Source organism: Phyllostomus hastatus, unplaced genomic scaffold (genome assembly GCF_019186645.2).
Source record: "Phyllostomus hastatus isolate PE091 unplaced genomic scaffold, TTU_PhHast_1.1 phas_scaffold_78, whole genome shotgun sequence".
Taxonomy (NCBI): Eukaryota; Metazoa; Chordata; class Mammalia; order Chiroptera; family Phyllostomidae; genus Phyllostomus; species Phyllostomus hastatus.
The window spans coordinates 82922262-82945190 of record NW_025334041.1 but is presented as its reverse complement, the minus strand read 5'-3'; the positions used below and the strand labels follow the sequence as shown (position 1 = coordinate 82945190).

The 22929-nt window shown below is 46.4% G+C and overlaps 1 protein-coding gene across 3 annotated transcripts in view; it reads right to left on the bottom strand.

The window, feature by feature from the left end:
* Positions 1–724: 724 nt before the first annotated feature.
* Positions 725–22929, bottom strand: part of SLC4A5 (solute carrier family 4 member 5) — a 100087-nt gene continuing 77882 nt past the window's right edge. For 2 of the 3 annotated variants that reach the window (XM_045827469.1, XM_045827470.1), the window contains 10 exons: positions 21656–21769; positions 20445–20606; positions 19192–19370; positions 17869–17941; positions 9598–9666; positions 8774–8947; positions 7447–7602; positions 5775–5859; positions 4648–4715; positions 2600–2657 (listed from right to left, as the gene is read on the bottom strand). In XM_045827469.1, coding sequence (XP_045683425.1) covers positions 4681–4715; positions 5775–5859; positions 7447–7602; positions 8774–8947; positions 9598–9666; positions 17869–17941; positions 19192–19370; positions 20445–20606; positions 21656–21769 — 1047 coding nt within the window. In that variant the 3' untranslated portion in view covers positions 2600–2657; positions 4648–4680. Of the gene's footprint in view, positions 2658–4647; positions 4716–5774; positions 5860–7446; positions 7603–8773; positions 8948–9597; positions 9667–17868; positions 17942–19191; positions 19371–20444; positions 20607–21655; positions 21770–22929 lie in introns of all 3 variants that reach the window. The other variant, XM_045827471.1, reaches the window with a different exon arrangement.

Genomic DNA, 22929 nt, shown 5'->3' with positions numbered 1-22929 from the left:
TTTTGAGACCTTTAGTTAGTATTGAATTTAATCAGACTTTCTGTTTAAAGATTTTTGTTTGTTTGTTTTAATAAAACCTGACTGGTATGAAATGAGTTTCTGAAACACTGCATCTTCCTGCTATTGTATCATCTTAGTTGTGACCTGACCATAGTTTATTTTTCTCATTGGATGTAATCAATGTAGCTGTTTGTATATTTGGTAATACCCACACCAATGCCTTAAACAAGTTGGTTTAAAGGGCTGTGAAGGAATCGCCCTACTCCATTTAGTCTTCTTATATCACAAGATATAATGGACTATCTCTCCCTCTCTTTCTCTCTCCTCCCCTTCCCCCTCCCCCCACTGTGTGTGTGTGTTTGTGTGTATAACAGTCCTTAAATGTATGTGTTTGTTTGAGGTGACGGATTGGAAGGTATTGGCTGTGCACATTTGGAGGCTAGGATAGGTCCCTCTGTGCTCCCCACCAGGACTGGGTATTTGCCTTTCATGCAGGCAGGAGCAGCTCCTGTTCCGTGCAACCTGCAACCTTGCATAGACAGAAAGGAGCAGGATGAGGAGCTGACCTGTTCCCCGCGGTGCCTCTGCCAGCTGACTTTATTCTTTTGATAGTTTTCTGGAGATGAAGAAGATGACAGCTTGCTAGAGATGTTTCTGTGAGATACAGCTGGTGTCTGTAAGCCAAGCCTGCTGACTTACCTAAATTATTAAACATGGAGCAAGATGAGCAGGCAGCATTATATTTTATTGAATTGTAGTTACAAGTGGGAAAAAGTACGGACCTACTGCACAGAGAAGTAATATGTCAACCTGTTCAAAGCTATCAAAATTAAAATGCTCATGTATATACAAAGTACAAATGACATATAAGGTAAAAGTTGTAGTGATTAATTTACAACAAAAAAATTAACTTTTTAGTTTTTCAGCTTGTTTGATTAATCAAGCGCATTTATTCCTGAATCCATAACATTTCTACAGTTTGATTTGGACAAAGTACTACTGAAAATCAGCCAAGTTTTAAAAGTAAAATGTTAAGGGTAGATTGTTAGCTCTCCCAGATTGGTACAGATGAAGATAAAGAATTTATGCTTAAACTCAGGTGATGGTTCTGGATTAGCAAGCAGCTAAGCAGTTATGTGCTGTCAGAAGCGGTAGAGGTTTAGGGCTGTACCTCTTGGCAGTATACCTTGGAAGGGAGCTCTGAGATTTAATTTAATAAACAACTAAGCTTTCTATGGACCAGGACTAAGCCCTGGGAATTACAGAGACATTTAACTGTTCTGGTACTCAAGGTGTTAATGATCTAGTGTCATTTGTCTTTTTTTAAAAAATAGGAAGAAATAAAGAAAAAGCACCTGCATTTGTCATCTTGAGTACATGTAGTAAGTCTAACCTAATGATTAACTCAGGATTCAGATCCTTGGTTTTACATCAGATGCGTTGTGGCTGTGAGGCACATAGCTGCTAAATAAACATGGGTGATGTTAAACGTGGGTTGAAGATAAAGACTGATCTTGTTTTATGAGGAAAGGGTTTGCTTCACTAATAACAGGTTTTAATCTATCCAATTTGCTTTCGATCATTCCCTTAAAGTGCTAGTCTAATATTACAAAGTTATAATTGTTCCTCAGCTCTGACCTCAGCTCTGCCTAACATGCAATCAATGTTCATGTGAATGGGAGTTCAGCTTGGGGAATCAGGACACTGGAAACTTGCAGGAAGGACCTATCCACAGGCCCGGAAATTTGATTCTGCGCATGAAAAACCAGTGATGTTAATGCAAAGGATCATTTTGTTGGTTTAACATGGTTTCAGATTTTACTCTAATAAGAATCATTTTAAAAACATTTACTCAAATTTGTTGGTTGTTTCTTTAACACACTTTGGAACTGGCTTTTCAATCTGGTCACGCCCCAGCCACACGTCAGTGCCCGGGCAAGGCCCTCATGCAGGCAGTTCAACTTGTTCCCACGATCCTTAGCAACTGGGCTTAGATGGAGAGAAAAGACAGGACCTTCAAGCATTTCTTAACACGCAGATTTGCAAGATGAATTTTTCAACCTTTCTGTATTGAAGTATGAGTATTTTAATTCTTTCAAAATCACCTAGACACTTTAAAATCTAAACACATTCTCAACTGATAATTTATTTTAATAAAAATGGACTATTGCCCCTTTACCTTAACTATGGTTCTGGGAGGTGAGCTTTTTTTTTTTTTTTTTTTTTCATTTCAAAAGAAAGGTTATAATTTCTATGCTGGACTGTTTTAAAATAAGGCATAATGCTTTCGATTTATTTCTTAACTATAACAGAGAGGAGAGTTTTGCACCTAAGTAGCACTTTACATCCACAGAGCTGCAGTTTTCTATCAAGCAGAATAATGACAGTTTGGTAAATTCAGAGATGGGCTCAGACAAGTTCAGTGTCATGGCCCAGGCCCTCAGTGAAGACTAAACCATGCCCCCCGTGCCCCAAATGCGGGTGCTGTGACCTAGAGGGTGGTCTTGCCGTTGGCTTCTCTTCCATCCATGTCCACATCTGTGAAGTCACAGTCTGACTCCATCTCTATCTTCACCTGCGGCACCATGAACACGGGGCTCTGTGAATAGTTGAAAGCAGGGGAGGCTGGACAGGAAATTTTGAAGTGTAAGGTGATGCTGAATGAGAAAAAGGAGGGAAGCATGATTTATCTAGTGTTTGGTGTTTTTTCATGCTACCCCCCAGAGCAGGGCTCTAAATGCAGGTAGGTCTGTCTTTGCCTATGAAATCTTAACACATTGCAGGAACTAGCAGTATCTGTTTGCTTAGTCTTCAGCTGCAGTCATTACTGCTCCTGCCCTGTTTAACCCTGTTCTTCACATCGCTGCCAAAGTGAGCTTTCTGGATCACAAATCTGTCTATGGTTCCCCTGCTTAAGTTTTCCCATGGTTTCCCACTGTTCAAAACATAGTATCCAAGCTCCTTAGTGTGGCAAGCTCCCACGCTCATGCTCCTGTTTAGTGGCAGTGTGACCACTCCGTCCACCCCTGCGTTCTTTGCCCTGAGTGTGTGTGTGTTTTCAAGTAGTATTTCCGGCCTGTTCTCATGGCTCGAAAACCCATTTCTCTCCACCCTCTCCATTCCTAGGTGTTCCAGATAAGCCAAATTGTCCCTTAGATGGCTGTTGTCTCTCTTACGTGTGCTCCATTGTTCTGGTCACAAGGTGCTGGGTGTCCTTGTTCACATGCCTCTCTTTCTGTATCCCCAGGGATTAGCGAGGCATTCTGCCTGGGAGATCAGGATGCTTAACCTTTGTTAACCTTTCTTAAATTAGATCACGTCTCTTTCCTGAAACGGAATCCTGCTACTTAGTGGTCTCTGCGTCCATCTGCTTTCACAGCTTCGGTCACACACCAGCGTAGTTGGGAGATGCCACTGCCGGTTACCAAATCTGCTACTGTTCTGACCTTGTCCCATGCTTTGTATCATTTAACAGTGTTTTCAAGTGTCTTGTCTTGGTCTAAATTTTCTCTCCAGTGACTGAAATTGGTGTAATTAGAGATTCAATTTAGTGCAGGCTATTTCAAAATGAAAATAAATCAGGGTAGACAGACTTCTTTTTCTCTTAACACATTTATATATAAAGGCCGGTGACCTTAAGGATGCGAGAGCCTTGTCTGGGGCGATGGGGTGAGGAGGCAGGCGGAGGCAGAACGGGAAGTGTGACACTCCTGGGCCAGAGCAGCCGCAGCCTGCTGCCTCGGGGGCTTGTACTGGTGATGTGTCTTCTCATCCCAGCCTGTGATAACAGCTCTGACTTTTACCTCACAAGATCCCATACATGTTTCCTAAAATATCCCGAGGGAGTGCCACGTAAGTGGAGGTTTATCTGCCTCTAGACTTTGGGTAGCTGCGCTGTTACTGTTGGCCCAGCCCTGTGATTTCCGCCCAGTGCAAGGCCAGCCGCAGAGGAGGACCGCCTGCCCCTTTCGCCTTCCCTCGCAGGGACCGAGGCTGGCTTTCTTGCCTTTGAGTTGCTTTTCCATTTCTGAGCCCTGCTTCTCTTCAACCATCAAGCAGCCCCGCTGTCTTCATGGGCGGCTTCCCGTTTAGAACAGGTGGGAATGGCTCTGTTGGCAGGGGATCCTGGGATCCAGGTCTGGAATCCTTTCTGGACTGTTCTTATCTCCACTTAATCTTTAACATTTAGCTTGCTTTCCTTGACATCTGTTCTGGTTCTGGTGTTTGCTAATTACCCATGCTGTTATTTTATTCCACAGAGCATGAGATTACCTGACGTTTTGACCCTAACTGTTCCTTTATCCTGGCTTTCAACGATATATATTTTAGTCAAATCTAGCTTTCCTCTTTGTTGCTTTCTATTTCTCAGTATTTACTTTTACTTTTCATTTTACCTAATGCTTCATAATAATTTCCTTTTCTAAGGTTGAATACCTCTTCGCATTGTAATTATGTTTTGTTTTGTCAATAAGATGACAGATTTGTTACTGGACACTGATCAATCAGGTCTGTCAGCCTGTCTCTCCGCGGTGGACCACAGAGGCCTTTTGCTGAGACCTTGGCTAGTCTGGGAGGTCACAGTCCCTCAACCTTCCCACCCTTGTTTAATTTCTTAACCAACACCTGAGGAGCACACTTCACTGTTACCTGTGATCAAGTTTTGAGTCACTGAAGGAAGAATCAGAATGAGTAACTCCAACTGGAAGATCTTTTTCCTGGCAGGAAAATTAAAATGTCAGATGTGGAGCAGGTTTGAGGATGACACTGGAGGATACCCTCCTTTTCCAGCTTCCCTCACCCATTTCTTCTCCTTTCTGTCCTCTAGCCCCATGGCCATCACCGCACAAGAGGAATGCAGGGCCCTTGCAGGGACGGGTGATTTAGTCACTGCTTCATGGAGAAGACTCAGCCAGGTTAGGGGAGTGGGAGGTATAGGGAGGGCCAGGGAAGAGTGAGAAAGGGTGAGAGGATTATATAAATAGGAAGGAGGGAAGGAGAATGAGAAGCTCCAAGAGGTATCTGATGGAGAGGGATGGGAAGCCCTTGAAGGGCCCTGGAGGGTGCTGGCAGGATCCCTAGTCTGGGTCTTTCAGGAAAGTGACAAGCTCCATCTCAGGGGCGACGGGGTCTGGACTCAGGTTGGGAACTCCAGCTGTGTTGTCTCAGTGACAGACTGTCTACCCAGAGGGAGCTGAGGCTGTGAGGGGGTAAAGGCAGCAGCAGAATCCCCCAGGATCTTCATAAGCAACACCGCATCCATCCCAGGCAGCCTCCCTTTCAGCAGGTGAAAGATGCTTGTGATTTGTACAGAATCACAGCCCAACTGTTGGGACCTTCTAATTTATAGTCCAGATGTGATCTACCTGTTTCTCTAAGGGACAACTCAGCTTGGGTTTGAGCTCTCAATCATCTCAACAGTCACTAGGAAACATGGGGGGCTCAGTGGGTCATGTTCAGATCAGTGTGGTCTGAGACAATGCAAGAGAGGGCCAGGCAGCGCCACAGGCATCTGGGGGCACCAGGGGAAAAGCTGGAATGACAGGCTTGGCCTACAGTGGAGACTGGTCCCTGGGTTGGCAGGGTTGGTTTGAGGCTGGGCTCCATCTGGCTGGAGTCCCATTCCTCGTGGCGCAGCTCTGTCTGGGCTCTGCCTAGCACAGCGGTCCTCTAGCATCTAAAACCATTCAATTTCCTGAATTAAAGATGGAAGTTCCCTGAAGAAGAGGTGAAGGGTTAGTAGTAAGGAAGGGAGAGACACCATGTGTTTTACTTACTGGCAATGCAGTGGATACCATTTTGGGGGTCTGTTTGGACACTTTCCATGGGAATCTTTATAACTGAGGGAGGAGGGAACTGGGGCTGGAGAGAAACAGTGGGAAAAGCTGATAAACACCACCAATGAAATAGCTTTGGTTTTCTTGCCAAGACGGAAAATACATACATCCACAGGGTGCAAACTACCATCTTCGCGTCCAGACTAAACAGCGAGTGGGTGCTGTGAACACTCCTGGGCCCACTGAGGGGCAGCGCACGGCTAGCCCGCCGTCCCAGACAGGATGGGACTCTCCAGGAGCATTACTCAGAACAGTCTCAACTGTCGTGGTGACCAGTCACTTGGGAGTGACCTCACATTATAGCTTTGTAAGGACGTGTGTAAAATGAACTTGTGTAAATTAAATCCTGTTTTCCCATTGATATTTAGTTAGCTTTCCATTGAATATATCATACAATCCAGAGATATTTTTTCCCAATCCTGGAATAGTTCCGGGCACATGGTAGCCACTCAAAAATTTATTGAATGAATCAATGAAAGAATAAGTATTTGTCTTTAAAAGGCACTTAGACTCTTGGTCTCTTTGTTCTCAGAACTTTTCTTTGCAAATCATCTAACCATCAATGAAAACCGTGAATGAATGACTGGCCTTTCCCTTTCTGGAAGAGGGTAGTAATTAAGGACCCAGGGAGTTTGGGCTTCTCACTATCATCAGAAGATTGGTTTAATCACCACCAATCAGTCAGCAAGGATTCGCCTAAGAACAGTTTTGATCTGCAAAAGGCGGCATCACTAGGAGAACAATTCAAGGATGATGCAGGGATGTGGCTCTAAGTCAAATTGGGAGGAAGGGACCCAGGCATGGTGTTGGGAGGGGTCAAGGGCAGCTTAGTATACTGGGAATGATCAGATTCAGAGTCAGGAATGGTTTTCTTAATTCCCTCTAAGTCATTTAGCTATATGTCCATCTTGGATGAATCACTTTCCTTTTGGAGGACAGTTTCATCATCTGTAATGAGTACTTGAACTAGACAATCTTTTTGCCTGACATTTTGTGATTTACTATAAGTCCTGGACTGGATTCTTGTCTATTGACTCCCTGAGTGTTTGGAGCGGGGCGGGGGTTGGGGTGGAGAGGAAATGTAGGAGAGGGGAGAGTAGTCAGGGTCACTGAGTGTTTTCGGGCATCTAGAGAATGTAGCCACTCCCCTTTCACTGAGGACCCGTCCTCTTCCCCCACCTCTCTCCCTGACACCCTAGGGGCAGGACCAAGCAAACCGTGTCCCCAGACCTTCGATCTGTTCAGGAGCTCGGTGTACTAGTGGGCTGCCTTGAAACCTCTCCCCCGAGCCTGCTGCACTCTTTGGAGGTCGGTCCTTATAACCTCCATGGTGGAGCCAGGCTCGGCCTGTTCCCTCAAGGGACTGCACTGCTGTTGATAATGGCCCCAAGAGCCCATAGGAACGGGAAAGAGTGGGCTTGGCCAACCAACATTTCCCTGCATGGGGGTCTTTCACTCTGGCCCAACCTGAGCTCACATAAACATATGAGCTCTCAGCGCCCCAGACTGGGTTGCTGGCCGCCTGCGAAGCCACCCCATCCCCGGCCCCAGCAGAAGTGGAGGGACGGTCTCTTGATCTCTCCCCTCGGCCCAGGCCTCACATCCTCCCCACCTCCTCGTCACTGTCCTCGTGGGCTCCCTTCCTTCTCTTTTTCTTCTTATCCATCTCCTTTTTCTCCTTTTCTGGGAGGATGTTGTCAATCCAGGCCAGGTCATGCTGAGAAAAGACGAGGTCCAGCAGCCTTCGGACGAGGATGAGGCCCAGGATCTGCAGTGAGAGTTCAGAGAGAATTGCAGGCTCAAGTTCCCAACCTTGGGCACAGTTTTTTCTCCCCAGTCAGCCATGTTCAAGGACTTTCTCTGGTCAGTGCCTTTGGAGGCATCTCAAGGCTCCCACAAACCATTATTCACCTCCTGCCCACCTTGGATCCTGTTGGGTTTTCCTTAGTCGGATGCCAAGGCCTACCAGTGACCCACAGGCTCAGAGCCTGCGGAGGCCGAGGTGGGGAGCCCAGTGGAGACCATGGGCTGGAGAACTACAGTTGTTCTTTAAATCGGTGCTCCTCAAACATGAGCTTGCATCATCACCTGGCAGGCTGTCAATACCAGACTCACACTGCTGGGTGCTGAGGACCCCAGTGAGAAGCCCGGGTCAAAATCACTCGCACAGTGCCTCCCAGGAAGGCACAGTTCAAATCCTACCTCTGTGTCCACGTTTTGGCCCCAACTCTAGCCCTGCAAGTTTGGGGGCCCCTTGGGGCTTTCCCTGAGTGTTAGTTCACTGGCTCTAGTTCCCCAGCCGGGGCCTGGGGCTGCTTCCCTCTGGCCGGTTATTCAGGAGCCGGAGGCAATATGTTTCATGCTTTTTTGTCCTTTTTACTTTTTATTTTGGAATACTTTCAAACTTATATAATAAAAAGTGTTAGAATAGCCACAGAACTCTTATGTACTTTCCTCAAATGTCAGGTAAATGACATGGGGCTTCAGAGTTCTTGATCTCAGATTCTAGTTCTTCCCAGCCTCCAACCCCCATTTATCTTTTCCAGTTCACTTAGTTTGAATGGTGAAAGGATTTATACGGTGAATTTCAGCAGTGGGGACCTTAGTTTCCTTGTTGTGTTTGCCTAGCTTCTCCACCCTGCCCTAGAGCTGGGGAGGTTGGGTGGCTCTTGCAGTCTCGCTGGGCGTTGCCACCTGGGCTGGGTGGAGGTGGGAGTGTGCATAGTCACTGCCGGGTCACAGGCCTCCTTCCCCTGCCCTCTTCTCCACGTCCCCCATCCCCCATCCCTTCGGGCCTGGACTTACAACCCCAATCTTGTTCAGTGCGTCTGAGGAGAGAGTCAGGCCATCTGGGTGGAGAAAGCAAGGGGGAACCTCCCCATGGACACCCGCCCAGGCCGAACCCATGCAACAGGAGGGGGACGCCGGCCCCGCCGTACCATGACCGGGAAGACGATGGCAGCCACCGTGGACTTGAGGATCCAGAGCACCGCCAGGCAGAGCACCTGCACCAGGGTGAAGAGGTGGATCCGGCGCAGGGGCACGTGCCGCAGGAAGGCATGGTCTGGCTGGTGCTTGGCCGGCATCAGGAAGAGCTTGCAGCGTTCCCAGAACTGGTGAGGACAGCAGGAGGCTCAGCCAGCAGTGGGGACCCCGGTAGCCCTGCCTGGGGTTTCGGGCTGTGGGGGAAGGGTTGGTGCAGTGGGGCCTCATAGAGAGGGGGCCCTGGGCAGGCACTAAGGATGCACGGAAAGAGAACTGGAGGTGCAGGAGGACACGCAGCAGATCTCTGGGGAGGGAGCTTGGGCCCTGGCTGAGGGCTGCGGTCCTGGAGCTGGTCACAAATGAGCCTTGTCCACAGTTTAAAAAAAAAACCCCAAACACCTTAATTATAATATCAATAATTCAAAACATCCTGGTGTTTCGTGGTAAATAAAGAACGAAACAAAATGTTTTCTTCTGCCCGAGGGGCCTTAGAGAAGTCAATGGTGGAGTGAAATGCTCGTTGGAGTCAGCCCGATCTGGGTTTGGAATTCGGGGCCTCAGTTTCCTCATCTATAAAATTGGTGTCAGAGGACGTACTTATACAGATTTAATTATATAACACCTATAAAGTGCCTGGTATAGTTGTTTTACTTGGCGAATGGTCAATGGTAGTCTTCTTATTACTATTATTGTTTCATTGAACTGGGAAAGTGAGCCCTTGGGGTCTTGGTGACTTGGGCCCCGTTTGGGAGAGCCAACAGGAAGGGGAGGGCCTTACCTGGATGCCATTCAGGGAGGCCACACCCATGTAGAGGAAGACTCCGTACAGCACTGGCATGGGGATGCACTGAAATGAGAGGGGGAAGCAGAGCTTTGGACTGAGCCTCTGCCTGTGGCAAGCCGTTGGCTGCCCTGTTTCTGTGTAAGAGTATCTGCCAAGTAACACCGGCTGCCCTGCCCGACTGGGCTCTCCCACGGTGGTGGAGGAGCTGGATGTTTGGAGGGGCTGATCAGATCTGCAGCCAGTGGGGAAGGAGATGGTCTCAGGGCCCCTCTGCCGCCTTCTCTACCTGGGGCGGCCAGGCCAGTGTGCAGGCGCTCGCCCAGCCTGGTCCCCCGCGCAGGCCCTGCAGAAGCCGGGTGGTCTGAAGACATAGCTTCTGGAACACGAGAAAGCTCCATAGAAAGCCCCATAGAAAGCCCCCTGCTTATTCCTGTCTGTCCCTTCCCACTTCCAGCCCCAGCTGAGGGGTCCCCAAAGCTGTGTTTCTCAGCTTGTGCGGAGGGTACTTTTCATGAGCTCACCTATAATACATCAGCAGGGAGTACCTGCTGATTAACAAAACTCACACATCACACAGGAACATATAAAAATAAAGAAGAAACCACGTGGTTTGGACCCGCATGCTGTGAACACCAGTCTAAGACATTTGAGCTGGAGGAGAGGACAGGTGGGGCGTGGCACTGCTCAGTTTTACACGGCTTCTGAGGGTTTTGCTTGATTAGGAAACACGGTGAAAATCTAAATGTACAGCACGGTCCTGATCATTCTCAAAGTGGGAGCAATTGGGAGAGAAATAAAATCTTAAATAAATGACAGGTACAGTCTGTAATAGCACAAATTTAAGACTGCTTACAACTTCCCTTTGCTCTCATGAGGGTGGGAACTGCGTCAGACAGAAGTGAGCCAGGTCTTCGATAATTTCTAGTGACCAGTGACTGATCATCCAGCCTAGGGGATGATTTCTAGTCCCGTTATTTCCAGGCTGGAGCAACCTTCCCAGCAAATCCCAGAGGCCCAGGACCTCACATTCCCTCCAGGGATGGGGCTATGATCCAGAATTCCAGACGAATCTGCACAAATCTTCCTTAGAGCCCTGGGGAAAGGCCCTGTTCCAATGCTAATGACACAGTGCAGTGGCAAAAAGGTGCTTCTAAGTGCCAACTTGACACCATCTGTTAAAGCGCTCACTCGACAAGGACCACATTACCACACAAACAAGGACATCACGGCATCCTATAGAATTGGAGCTGAGATCAGAGAACAACATGAAGTTAGGGGAGGGGGGTTTCAGACACCGTCGGGAGTCCCTCTGAGGCAGCATGTAGAAATTCACAGTCCCTGAGAGCTGTGGCAAAGTGCAAGATAAAAGCAAAGCAAAACTTCAGGGTTTGGGATGGCCTGGGAAGCTGTCTTGTAAGGCATCTATGCTGCCCACCAGACGCATGGGTGCCTCACCCCCCACTGCCCTCATTTGGCAAGACAACTGAAGATTTGCAAATTGGCGATAGAAGGACTGAAGATTACCACTGGTCCTCTAATAATAAACATTATTACAACCATCCTCTGAGAGGGAGGGGGAGAGAGAGAATTTCATTCCTTGCTGCTCAGTGTGTGATCTCTGGTCCAGCATCACTGGCGTCACCTGTGAGCTTGTTGAAAACACAGAACTTTGGGTTCCATCTAAACATACTGAATCAGTATCTTCCGTTAACAAGATTCCAGGTGATTTTTTTTTAGACATTAAAATTTGAGAAGCCCTAGAACAGTACTCTACTGGAGGAATTGGTACAAAGACAGGTATAGTTAATAACTGATACAGAAACATTAAAAGAAACACTAGTAACTGAGTCCAATTGGCACTCTCTGAAATTTGTCTCATCAGGAAGCCTCTCCTCTGCTGGCTACATATGCCAGAAGTAAAGGTTTCAATTGAAGTTCGGTCTTGTGCTGACAGCTCCCAGGCTAAGTTCTCGGTGATTCTCACACTCAGCAGTTACTCAGCGGTTTCTTGGCTGTTACTCGGCTGTACTCAGCTGGGCAAACTTACAGTTGCAAAAAGTTAAATAAGCTCTTTTTTTAAACTTAAAAAAAGATTTTATTTATTTATTTTCAGAGAGAGGAGAAGGGAGGGGGAAAGAGAGGAAGAGAAATATCAATGTGAGAGAGAAACATGGATCAGTTGCCTCTCACACATCCCCAACTAGGGACATGGCCAGCAACCCAGGTAAGTGCCCTGACAGACACTCACTCATAGGCCATTCCTCAACCCACTGAGCCACACCAGCCAGATGTAAACAAGCTTTACAGAAATATTTCTTGTCTGGAAATAAGTGTGGGGATTAAATCTAAGATGTCAGATCTGGATTAAGTTACTGTATACTTTTCTTGAACTGGCTATATAAATAATAATTCTTTGACCAAAAATTAATCTAGTATTTAATACTGGTGTCAGCTAATGATAATGCTTTAATCATTAAACTAACAGTTTTGAAGACTTTTTTTTTAATTAGAAATTGTTTCATTTTGCTTGGTTAAGATAAAAGAAACTTGAACAGGATAGTTGTTGGGTTGTGATGGGAGAGTTTTGCCTCAAAGATACTCTTGATATCTCATTCCCAAGAGCAGTCTTGGGTATGAGACTTCATTCTTGGAAGAAGCAGGTGTAAAGTTGTTCACTTCTCCTGAAAACCTGTCTTTATAAAAAGGTATATACCTTCATATAATCAAATCAGAATCCTAAATCTTACCATCAAGGAAAATCTAGATGGGTTTGCACTGCTATAAAATTTATCAAATAGATTGAGGAAAGAGTGAAGATAGTGAATACATAAAATGCAATCATTTAACCAAGCTGCTAAATTTATTAACATTATGAAGGTTGAGGCATGAGGAAAGACTCCATTCTTGTTCTAACTAGCCTTGAAACTTAATTTTTTTTTAACTTTCCAGTTCTGTGGCAATGCCTGTATATATATCTGAACCTGCAGGTAACCCTCTGATTACCTCCTGAAGGACCCATGTATCCAGGCAACCTGATACCCCCCTGAACGATATATGTTCACCTGACATCCATTATCCAGATTACTCAGTGTGACCAGATCACCTGACATCTGTCTCCTGGACACCCTGGCATCCATCAGCCTGACTGCCTGATCGTCTGTCTGATTACCATCCTGGAACAATCCTAGGACTAAGAATGCAGGACTGGCCCTGGCTGGTGTGGCTCAGAGGGTTGGGTGTCATTCTGCAAACTGTACCATCACTGGTTCCCATTCAAGTTCCAGTCAGGGCACATGCCTGGATTGTGGGCCAGGTCCCCAGTTGGGGCACATGCATGAGGCAACCAATTAATGATTCTCTTGCACGTTGATGTTTCTCTCCTCTCTTTCTCCCTGCCTTCCCCTCTCTCTAAAACAAAACAAGACAAAACAAAAACCTTTAGAAAAAAAGAATGCAGGACTGATAAATGTACTGTTTACTATAAGAACTTCTAACCTTCCTTTCTTCTTTGGAACACCTCTGGATTTTTGCCTAGCTGTGTTCTGATTGCACTAAGACCTTGAATAATTAAAATTTATTTCCAGCAAAGCCTCCAGATTCTCTTTGAGTTTGTTCAACAGATTATTTGGTGGTTAAACAAAATATTATATTTTCCACTCTTATTGTGAAAGAACATGGGCAGGATTTCTCAAATCCTGTTGTCATTAAATGCAAAGACATTATCAGAACATTTGGAGCTATGGAATCCAAGGGAACTTTTCTGAGATGGCCAGAGTATTGACGAACATCTCCCCATATCTGGCATCTCACCCTCTTATTAGAGCCCATTCATTTTTATCAGGTGCTTAAATTAATACAGAAATACAGTGCGCTGCTTGAAAAACTTACATTTGAGCCAAGAACTGCCCCGGAAAGGAGTTTGCATTACTGCTTAAGTTAGAAAACTATTACATATCACCCACGAATAGGCAGTCTGACAGCACATCATTAAGGATGACCACGAAAGGCTTTGGCAATGTCAGATCCTAGGCACAGAACCAATTTAATTGCAAATACTTTAAGTACAAGGTCTGTCCAGAAAAAGCCAAGCCATTGTTAATATAACAAGAACGGTTTGCATGACAGGGGTGTAACCTGGCAGTTAAGGACAGTGGACTGGAATGTGCATGTGTGAACAATGATGACTTCTCTGTACTAGTCAGAGCAGGTGGCAGACTCCATTGAGTGAGCATGTGTACTGTGTGGCCATTGCATTCAAAATGACTGAGAGAGAAGAGCAATGAATCCTCATTAAGCTTGAACATTTCTCCTTGGAAATTATTTGGATGATTCAGAAGGCTTTTAGGGACAATGCAGTGAGTGCAGTGCAAATAAAAGTGTGGCACAAATGCTTCAAAGATGGTTGAGAATCTCTTGAAAGTGATCCACATGCTGGAAGGCCTGCAACAAGCAGAACACCTGAGAATGCTGGACGTGTAACAGGCTGCAATCAGCAAAGATCAGCCACTGACAGTGCAAAAACTAGAAGCTGATCTGGGAATTTCAAAAGCTACTGGGCCTGAGATTTTGACATGGGATCTTGGCATGAAATGTGTTGTGGCTAAATTTATTCTGTGGCTTCTGCTAACAGAGCAGAAAGAACATTGTGCTGCAGTTGCTAATGACTAGATTGAAACCACTACCAATGAATCAGATTTCCACAAGAGGGTCATAACCAGAGATGGATTCTGGGTCTATGGCTATGCATATGATCCAGATATGAAGGCCCAGTTGTCCCAGTGAAAGTCTCCTGGTTCTCCATACCCAAAGGAAGCACAGCAAAGTCGCAGCAAGATCAAGGCCATGTTAACTGTGTTTTTTGATTGGGAAAGTGTTGTTCATCACGAGTATCCCCTCTAGACCAAACAATTAATAAGTACCACCTCGATGTTCTTTATTGGTTGAGAGATGTGATATGATGAAAATGGCCACAGCTATGGGCAACTAGTGATTGGCAGCTTCATCACAACAATACGCCAACTCACGCATCACATCTCATTCAGAGTTTTTTGGCAAAACATGAGTCACCCAGGTGACTCAGCCCCCTTACAGCCCAGATTTGGCACCCTGCTGCTTCTGGCTTTTCCCAAAACTAAGATCACCTTGGAAAGGGAAGAGATTTCAGACTGCCGATGAGATTCAGGAAAATACAGCAGGGCAGCTAATGAGGATTCCAACAAAGGATTTTGCAGAGTGTTTTGAACAGTGGAAGAGATGCTGGGAGAACTGTGTGAGGTCCCAAAGCACCTACTCTGAAGGGGACTGAGGCATCATTATTCTATGTACATTGTTTCTGGTATCTTGTATGTTCTTCAATAAATATCTCTTCTTTTTCATGTTACATGGCTGGATACCTTCTGGACAGCCCCCATATGCTTTTTGGACATGCTATTTATATTCAGAAGATAGGTGACATTAGTGCCAAAACAAAAATGCACTAAAATCAGATGTGTCAAGCACATGAGTACAAAAGCCCAGAAAATTCATACTCATAACAAGTACATAACAAGATAATTGAGTACACTATAAATGAAACAAAGGAGGGAAATTCTAGTGGAACTTTCTAACTGCTTTGTGTTTCTTTCAAATACCAATCAGAGCTGGTGATAAAAGACTAAATCACTGAACATGCCCCGAAGCTGGGATGGCATGCCATGGATTGCTGAGCTCTCTCTCTCAGGGATGTAGATGCTGCTATCCACAAAGGGTTTGTAGGAACTCTTGGCCTCTAAAGTAGGTTTGTTCTTAGATTTGAGCTCTTTTATGCAAATTATTTTCTGTTAAACAGTATCAGGATCAACAGGCACAATGTTTATTTAGAGCCCTCTCCACAAGATTAAATATTCCCTGGCCACTTACAATACACTTTTAAATAAACAAAATGCCTGCCCACCTGCATGCAATCTGTTTTCTGCACAAACCAGCTGTTTGGGTTGCCCAGCCCCAGCTCTCAGGCTAGAAATATTTTCCATTGTAAATGAATCAATTGATATCATGGTTCTTCAATTTTTGTACTTTACAAAGTCATCCCTGCATGAGTTGTTCTGAGATAGTCAAAGGGGGGAAATATCTGTAAAAGATTGGGGCAGCTACAATTAAGATTAATTCAAGAGAGTCTGGTCAATATGGAGGCATAGGTAGATATGCTTCACTTCCTTGCACAACCAAAAGGAGGGTAACAAACAATTTAAAAACAAAAATCCATCAGAACTGCCAGAAAATCAAACTGCATGGAAGTTTGATGACCAAGGAGTTAAAGAAGAAATATTCATCCAGACTTGTGTGCCAAGACAAAGAAATATGGTCCAAATGAAAGAACAGATCAAAACTCCAGAAAAAGAACTAATGATGAGGAAATAGACAACCGATCAGATGCAGAGTTCAGAACACTGGTAATCAGGATGTTCACAGAAATAGTTGAGTACAGTCTCAAAATAGAGGACGAAGTGAAGGCTACATACAAAGTGAAATACAGAAAAAATATACAGGGAACAGTGATGGAAGGAAACCAGGACTCAGATCAATGATTTGGAGCAGAAGGAAGAAATAAACATTCAACTGGAAGAGAATGAAGAAATAAGAATTAAAAAAAACCCCCAAAAAACAAAGAGAGGCTGAGGAACCTCTGGGTCAACTTTAAATGTTCCAACATCTGAATCATAGGGGTGCCGGAAGGAGAAGAGGAAGAGCAAGAAATGGAAAACTTATTTGAAAACATAATGAAGGAGAACTTCCCCAATCTGGCAAAGGAAATAGACTTCCAAGATGTCCAGGAAGCTCAGAGTCCCAAAGAAGTTAGACCCAAGGAAGCACACACCAAGGCACATCATAATTATGTTACCCAAGATTAAAGAAAGATAAGGAGAGAATCTTAAAAGCAGAAAGAGAAAAGGAGAGAGTTACCTACAAAGGAGTTTCCATAAGACTCTCAGCCGATTTCTCAAAAGAAACCTTACAGACAAGAAGGGGCTGGAAAGAAGTATTCCAAGTCATGAAAGGCAAGGACCTACATCCAAGATTACTTGATCCAGGAAAGGTATCATTTAGAATGGGAGGGTAGATAAAGTGCTTCCCAGATAAGGTCAAGTTAAAGGAGTCCATTATCACCAAGCCCTTATTATATGAAATGTTAAAGGGACTTATCTAAGAAAAAGAAAATGATCAAAAATATGAACAGTAAAACAACAACAAACTCACAACTATCAACAACTGAACCTAAAAAACAAAAACAAAAACTAAGCAAACAACTAGAACAGGAACAGAATCACAGAAATGGAGATCACATGAAGAGTTATCAGTGGGGAGGGGGAGAATGGGGAAAAGGTACAAGGAATAAGAAGCATAAATGTTAGGTAAAAATAGACAAAGGGGGGTTAAAAATATTATAGGAAATGGAGAAGCCAAAGAACTTCTTTGTATGACCCATGGACATGAACTAAGGTGGGGGGAATGCTGGAGGAAGAGTGCAGGGCAGAGGGGAATAAAGGGGAGAAAAAATGGGACAGCTGAAAATATCATAATCAATAAAATATACTTAAAGAGATTAATTCAAGAAAGGAACATGTTTGTAGGCATTCTTTATGTCGAAGGGCCATTGATATGTGCTATGGGCTGAACTGTGTGCCCCCAGATTTATGTGTTGAAGTCCTCACGCTCAGTACTTCAGTGTGAGGACACGCACTCCAAAGGTACTCCAATTTGATTTCATCTCTCTCTTGAAGCTGGTCTGGAGAGACATGAATAAGAGGAACTTCAGATTGTGTGGGGAAAAGTCACTTATATGCCCAAGACATGAAAGACACAAAAGCAGGAAATAGACCCCAAGTACACTTACAGAAGGCTCCCCCTGAATGTTTGAAACTTCAGAAGTCAAAGAGCAAGGAGGCCTCGAGCCAGCCACAAACACAACAGTGGGGAAACACCACCTGCTCTTGAAGCTCCTATTCTAAGCAAGGATGGAACTCGGTAGAACTTTCTGAGGGAAGAGTGTTTCACAGAAAGGTGAGGGTGAACCCTGGGAAAGGTGGATAGAGCAGTGAAGACTGTTAGCTGCTGATAATAAATGATACAATATTCTAGAAAACAATGATGATGGTAAAGTATCTCTTTGGCCTAATAGAATCCTGCCTTTTCAGGGACCATGTGAGAACCCTCCCTCAACCTCCGAGGCACCAGGCCAGTGGTTTCCCAGGCAGACAGACCCCTGGGAAGGGTGCAGAGCCTCACCTTCAGGACAGGAGCCAGGAAGACAGAGATCCCAGTCAGGATGAAGACAATGGTGCCGGTGACCCTCTGTTCCCTGGTGGAGAAGAGCACAGTCAGGTAGACTGGGAGATGCTCCATGATCATTACAGCGCTCCGGCCCTCCGTGGGCACATCAAGGTTATGTCCAAGGCCCTGGCCTCTGCCTTATTCCCCCATTCCAGAGAGTAGGCCCACTGCCCGAGGCCCAGCTGACAGGCAGATGAGAAAACAGGCAGCCCCCAAAGAGGCGAAGGCATTTTGAAGGGGTGTTTGGGAGGTTGTCCAGCGTAGTGACTAATACTGGAGGAGCTTGAGCCAGACTGACTTAGGTGGCTTGGCCACTTACTAGTTGTGTGGCATCACCTAAGTAGGAGAGAGGTGGGTTGCTGTGATGATGAAATGGGACATAAAGTGCTTATTGTCCCTGCCCTTTGACTGTAATAAGATCCCACGTTTGCAGGCCACGACTAAGGAGGATTCGGGGGAAGAGTGCCCGGCTGCTGTGAGAGCAGGTATGAGGGGTAGGAGAGCAGGTGGGTTTTGCCGTGTGCCCAGGTCCACACATGATGCAGGTGGGAGCTGGAGGTACTGGGGCAGATTGCTCAGGCCCAGCTCTCTGGCGCTCAGGGGTCCGGGAGGGGACCCTGCCCTGACCAGAGAAGTCTTGCTTGGGCAGTCTGGGCAAGTCAGGTCTCCTGAGGCCTCGGGGAGAAGCACTGAGGATGGACAGTCACTTCTGAGAATGCCAGTGTCTGGTGTGGGCTCACCGTGGAGGCCCTAAGAGGTGGGAGATGTGCTTCTCTGTCTGAAACGAATCAAGGACCTGACATGGGGCATGAGAGGAACAGTGGTCACAGGCCAGGGGCCACAGCCCAGGAGTGGGAACGTCCTGGAAGGCTTTCTAGAGGAATGAAGATGGAGCAGGACCCAAACCCACAGGAGGGCTTTGAGGGACAGTGGGGACAGGGCATCTTAAAGAGGAGACAACGGAGCAGGTCAGAAGTGGACTGTGGGGCTCTTAAGTGGCCTCTACATTATGATGAGAGCTGAGAGTGTGTATATGGGCCTTGGCGGTGTGTTGCTTGGAATCTATTAAGAAAAAAAGCACCACTTAGAACTGAATTGTCGCCTCCCTCTCCCCTCCTCCCTCCCTTCAGGAATATCACTCCTATCCATGTTGCTCCTGGGCTGTCCCAGCAGGGGCCCCTGTCGCTCAAATACTTTGATGGTAAGAAAAACCTGCTTCTCCTCCCCCAAACTGACCACTGCTGCTCAGGTGGTCCCCAGGCCTAGAGCCCCACCTACCTCACCCCCAGGAATTGTGGCTGCTCCCCTGGGGCACTGGTCTCCGTTTCCATCTTGAGGCTGTCGATGTGGGCAATGGAGATGACCGTGGCCGCCACATACCAGGGGAGCCCCATGAAGGAGCACAGGGCCATAAGGATGCCCACCCAGAACAGGTCCAGATGGTAGCCAGCGGCCTTCTGCAGGGACAGCAGGAGAGGGAAAGCTGTCTAGGAGCCTGTTGCTGACCATCTGTTGGGGTAGGGTGGGTTAGATAGAAGTCTTCCCAAAATGGCCATTTGGTGGAACATGGTTCAGGGGCTCCCCTTGACCTTCTAGAGGGAACCCTGAGGGGGTTGCCATCTTGAAGTGCTCAAGTCTTACCAACCCCAGGGTTTGGTGAGCCAAGGAAGGGACACACATGAGTGAGGAGAGAGGTTAACTTAGAATGGGCCTGGGCGTGGGTCCCCAGGAAGAAGGGCTCCTAACAGTGGCACAACATCTCTGCAGTTCCAGAACAGGGGCCCGGGCTGCAACAGGCCCTAGACCAGCAATCTGCAACCTTTTTCATCTCATGGTACATATAACTAATTACTAAAATTCTGTGGCACACCAAAAAAATATATTTTTTGACAATCTGACCAAAAAATAGGTATAATTTTGATTCATTCATACTGGATATCTATTGTTGTATGGGCTATTGTCCTTTTTTAATTTGATACTTTAAGGGAAAAGAGGTCAGTGCCCCTGACTAGAGTCAGGTATTGCATGTTTTAGAAATTCTTGCAGAACACCTATTGAAAATCGCTGCCCTAAATCTGACCTAGAGTGGTCCAGAATGGAATGGGGGAGAGGGTAGCCCAAATCTCTTCAGACACAGAGGTAGGGTGGGGGAGTTGCAGGGACAAGGAGAGCTAAGGATGTTCCTCTTCCTCATGGTTCTGGGTCAAAATGCCTGTGTTGGGATCTGCGCAGACTTCCAAATTCACTGTCAGGAGGTACAGAGCTGGAGGGGCTCTTTGGGAGAAGCAAGGTGCCCAGTGGCCCACCCTAGACTTGGTCCTGGTCTTTGGATCAGGTCACCTTGGCCCTGGTGGCCTTGTTGCATCTGGAGGTCACATTCCTCCCCAAATACCAGAACTCCTGTCTTCTGGCCTCATATTTCGAGTCTCAAGTGGCCCAGAATTTTGATAGACACACTGTCTGCCTGCTTCATTCCTTCTGACTTTGTGGGAAGAAAGAGGTCATGCCCCTGCTCCTAGCACCAGCCTTACCCTCAGCTTATTTTCCTTCCGGTTGACGATGACAGCCGTGATCTGCTGGTCCATGAATATCAGGATGGTCACGAGCAGGGCAGGCAGGATGCTTGCTGGGTACACCCACCACGGGTTCTTCCCAAAGGGGGCCACAAACCAGCCTCGGTCTGGCCGTGTGGGCTGAGTGGAGCAGACAGAGAGGCCCTTTCCTCTCTCCTTTGTCCCAGTGCACTTGCCACCCAGGGCCCCCTCTCCCCACCTTCCTGCCGATCTTCTATCTGGAGTCCTTTTCAAGTGCAATTATTTCCCTTACAGACATTGGCACCTACAACTTGAGAACAAAGAGACCCTGAAAGGAACAGACTTGGGAAGGACCCCATGTCTGCAGAGCAAAGGGAGTCATTTGTGGCAGCTGCCTGGGACTGGTTAGGAAACAGGAGGAGCACAGAGGGTGTGGGGAAGGAGCTTGCAGTCACCTCGTAATTGCAAACTAAAAAGGAGCAGAAATAAGGCTCAACAGGCAAGAAGAAAGAATTTGATGGGCACAGTGCCTGATGCTGCTGCCTCTCCTTGGTCACCTGTCTGGGGAGCCTTACAGAACTGTCTGTGAAAACACTGAACATCAATTCAGACTCACATATTGAGACATAAAGGATTATCTGTGCAGGAGCTGGGCTGAAGTTTTTCTTTTGTTTTATTTAAGAGGTACTTTAATTTTCTAGGCCAACACCAGTTTCATGAGATATGATTAATCTCCTTAGGAGAACCCTGAAGTAATATTGCGAAGGTCAAGGCCTCAAAGGCAGGAAGGGCCAGGTTTAGAGCCTGTGCCTCCCAGCCTGGTATAGATGGGGAAGGGGTGCTCCTCATGAGGCAGCAGGACCACACTTTGAGAATCACTGTCCTAAGGGATCATTTTCACCAGAACCCAGGTGGCCCAGCTCACAGAAGTCAGGGAATTGTAGACCTTCAAATGGAAATCAAGAGGCTTCAGCTAGATTCCAGCACCTTGCCCACCCTCTGGCTGCACAGTGGAGTTTCATTGTGAATATGGCCGCAACCCAATGTCTCAAAAGACCGCCCCCTGGGAGGCTGTTCCACACAGGAAGGGCGGAGCATGCACAGAGAACCCACACAGTCTCAGAGCTGAGAGCACAAAGCAGTTTGATCAGTGAAGGTGGGGAAGGACCTGCAGCTGGTGGGCAGCAGAGCTAACACCCAGAGCAAACCTTGATGACACTGGGCACGTGCAGCTTGGGGGTTTCCAGACCGAAACAGGCATCGATTCCACAGAACAACAGGATGGAGAAGACAATGGAGAAGTCAGCCACTAGGGCCCGGACCTGCAGAAAGATGAGCAAGTAAGCGAACTCCCTGCCCATCCTCAGGCAGACCCAGTCCTCAGGCAGCAAAGAGGAGAATGATTAAGAGCACCTTCCGTGGGTTTCCTTTGTACTTTGAAGATATGTAATCAAACCTCTCTTTCCACTAACTTTTGCCAGTGTCTCCCCTCCCCTGCCATGGGGGACTGGGCTCGCTGCCGCACCCTCCCCGCCATCTTCCTCCTGCCCCACCCCTTCCATCCTGTGACAGTTCCCTTTCATCTGTACAGTGTCAAAGCTGAGAACACTCATATTCTCTTCTGTAAACGTGTGTCCTTTGTGTTTTATTTATAAGTTGATTCTAAAAGTTGAAAATCAATAAGAGCTTTGTATTGTTATGATCATATAGAACATTGTCACAGAGAACCAAGCAGTGTGCTAGGTTTCACTTGCTTTCCTACAATATTCCAAGCATCCAGATAAAAAGTTAAGTTAGACCATTTGAATTTGCCATTTTTTTGTAGGTCAAAACAGTCAAATACACAGCAGGTCCTCAAATAACATCATTTAGTTGAACATTGTTTTGTTACAATGTTGATGAGGGGAAAAAAATCTATTCCTGGCCACGGTCTGTGTGGAGTTGGCCCAGTCTCCCCGTGTCTCCAGGGGCTTCCTCCAGGGACTCTGATCTCCTCCACATCCCAAAGACGTGCACGTGAGGTGTGTGGGTGTGTCCACACTGTCCCAGTCTGAGTGTGCAGGTGTGTGATGCACCCTGAGATGGAAGGGCATCCTGTCCAGGGTGGGTCCTGCCTGCACCCTGAGCTGCTGGGATCAGCTTCAGCCACCCACAACCCTGGAATAAGCTGGTTGGAAAAGAATGTATTTGTTTTTATTAATCTTTCTTTAATGTATATATAGTGTGCATTTATTTCAATGCTTAATGTTATGTGGGCTTTGAGTCTCTGTTTAGAAGTTTGGTGATGTTTTTGTGACCAGAAACAAGCCATAGGAACTTAACTCTTGTTAATAACAATTAGGCTACAGTAAAATTAGTTTTCTTATATTTCATTTTGTTTAAAGCCACAGCTTCCAAGAACCTATTAATGAATGACACTGAGGACTTACTGTAGGCAAATTACATGGTCCAGCCTAATATCAGATGGACATAATAAACAGGG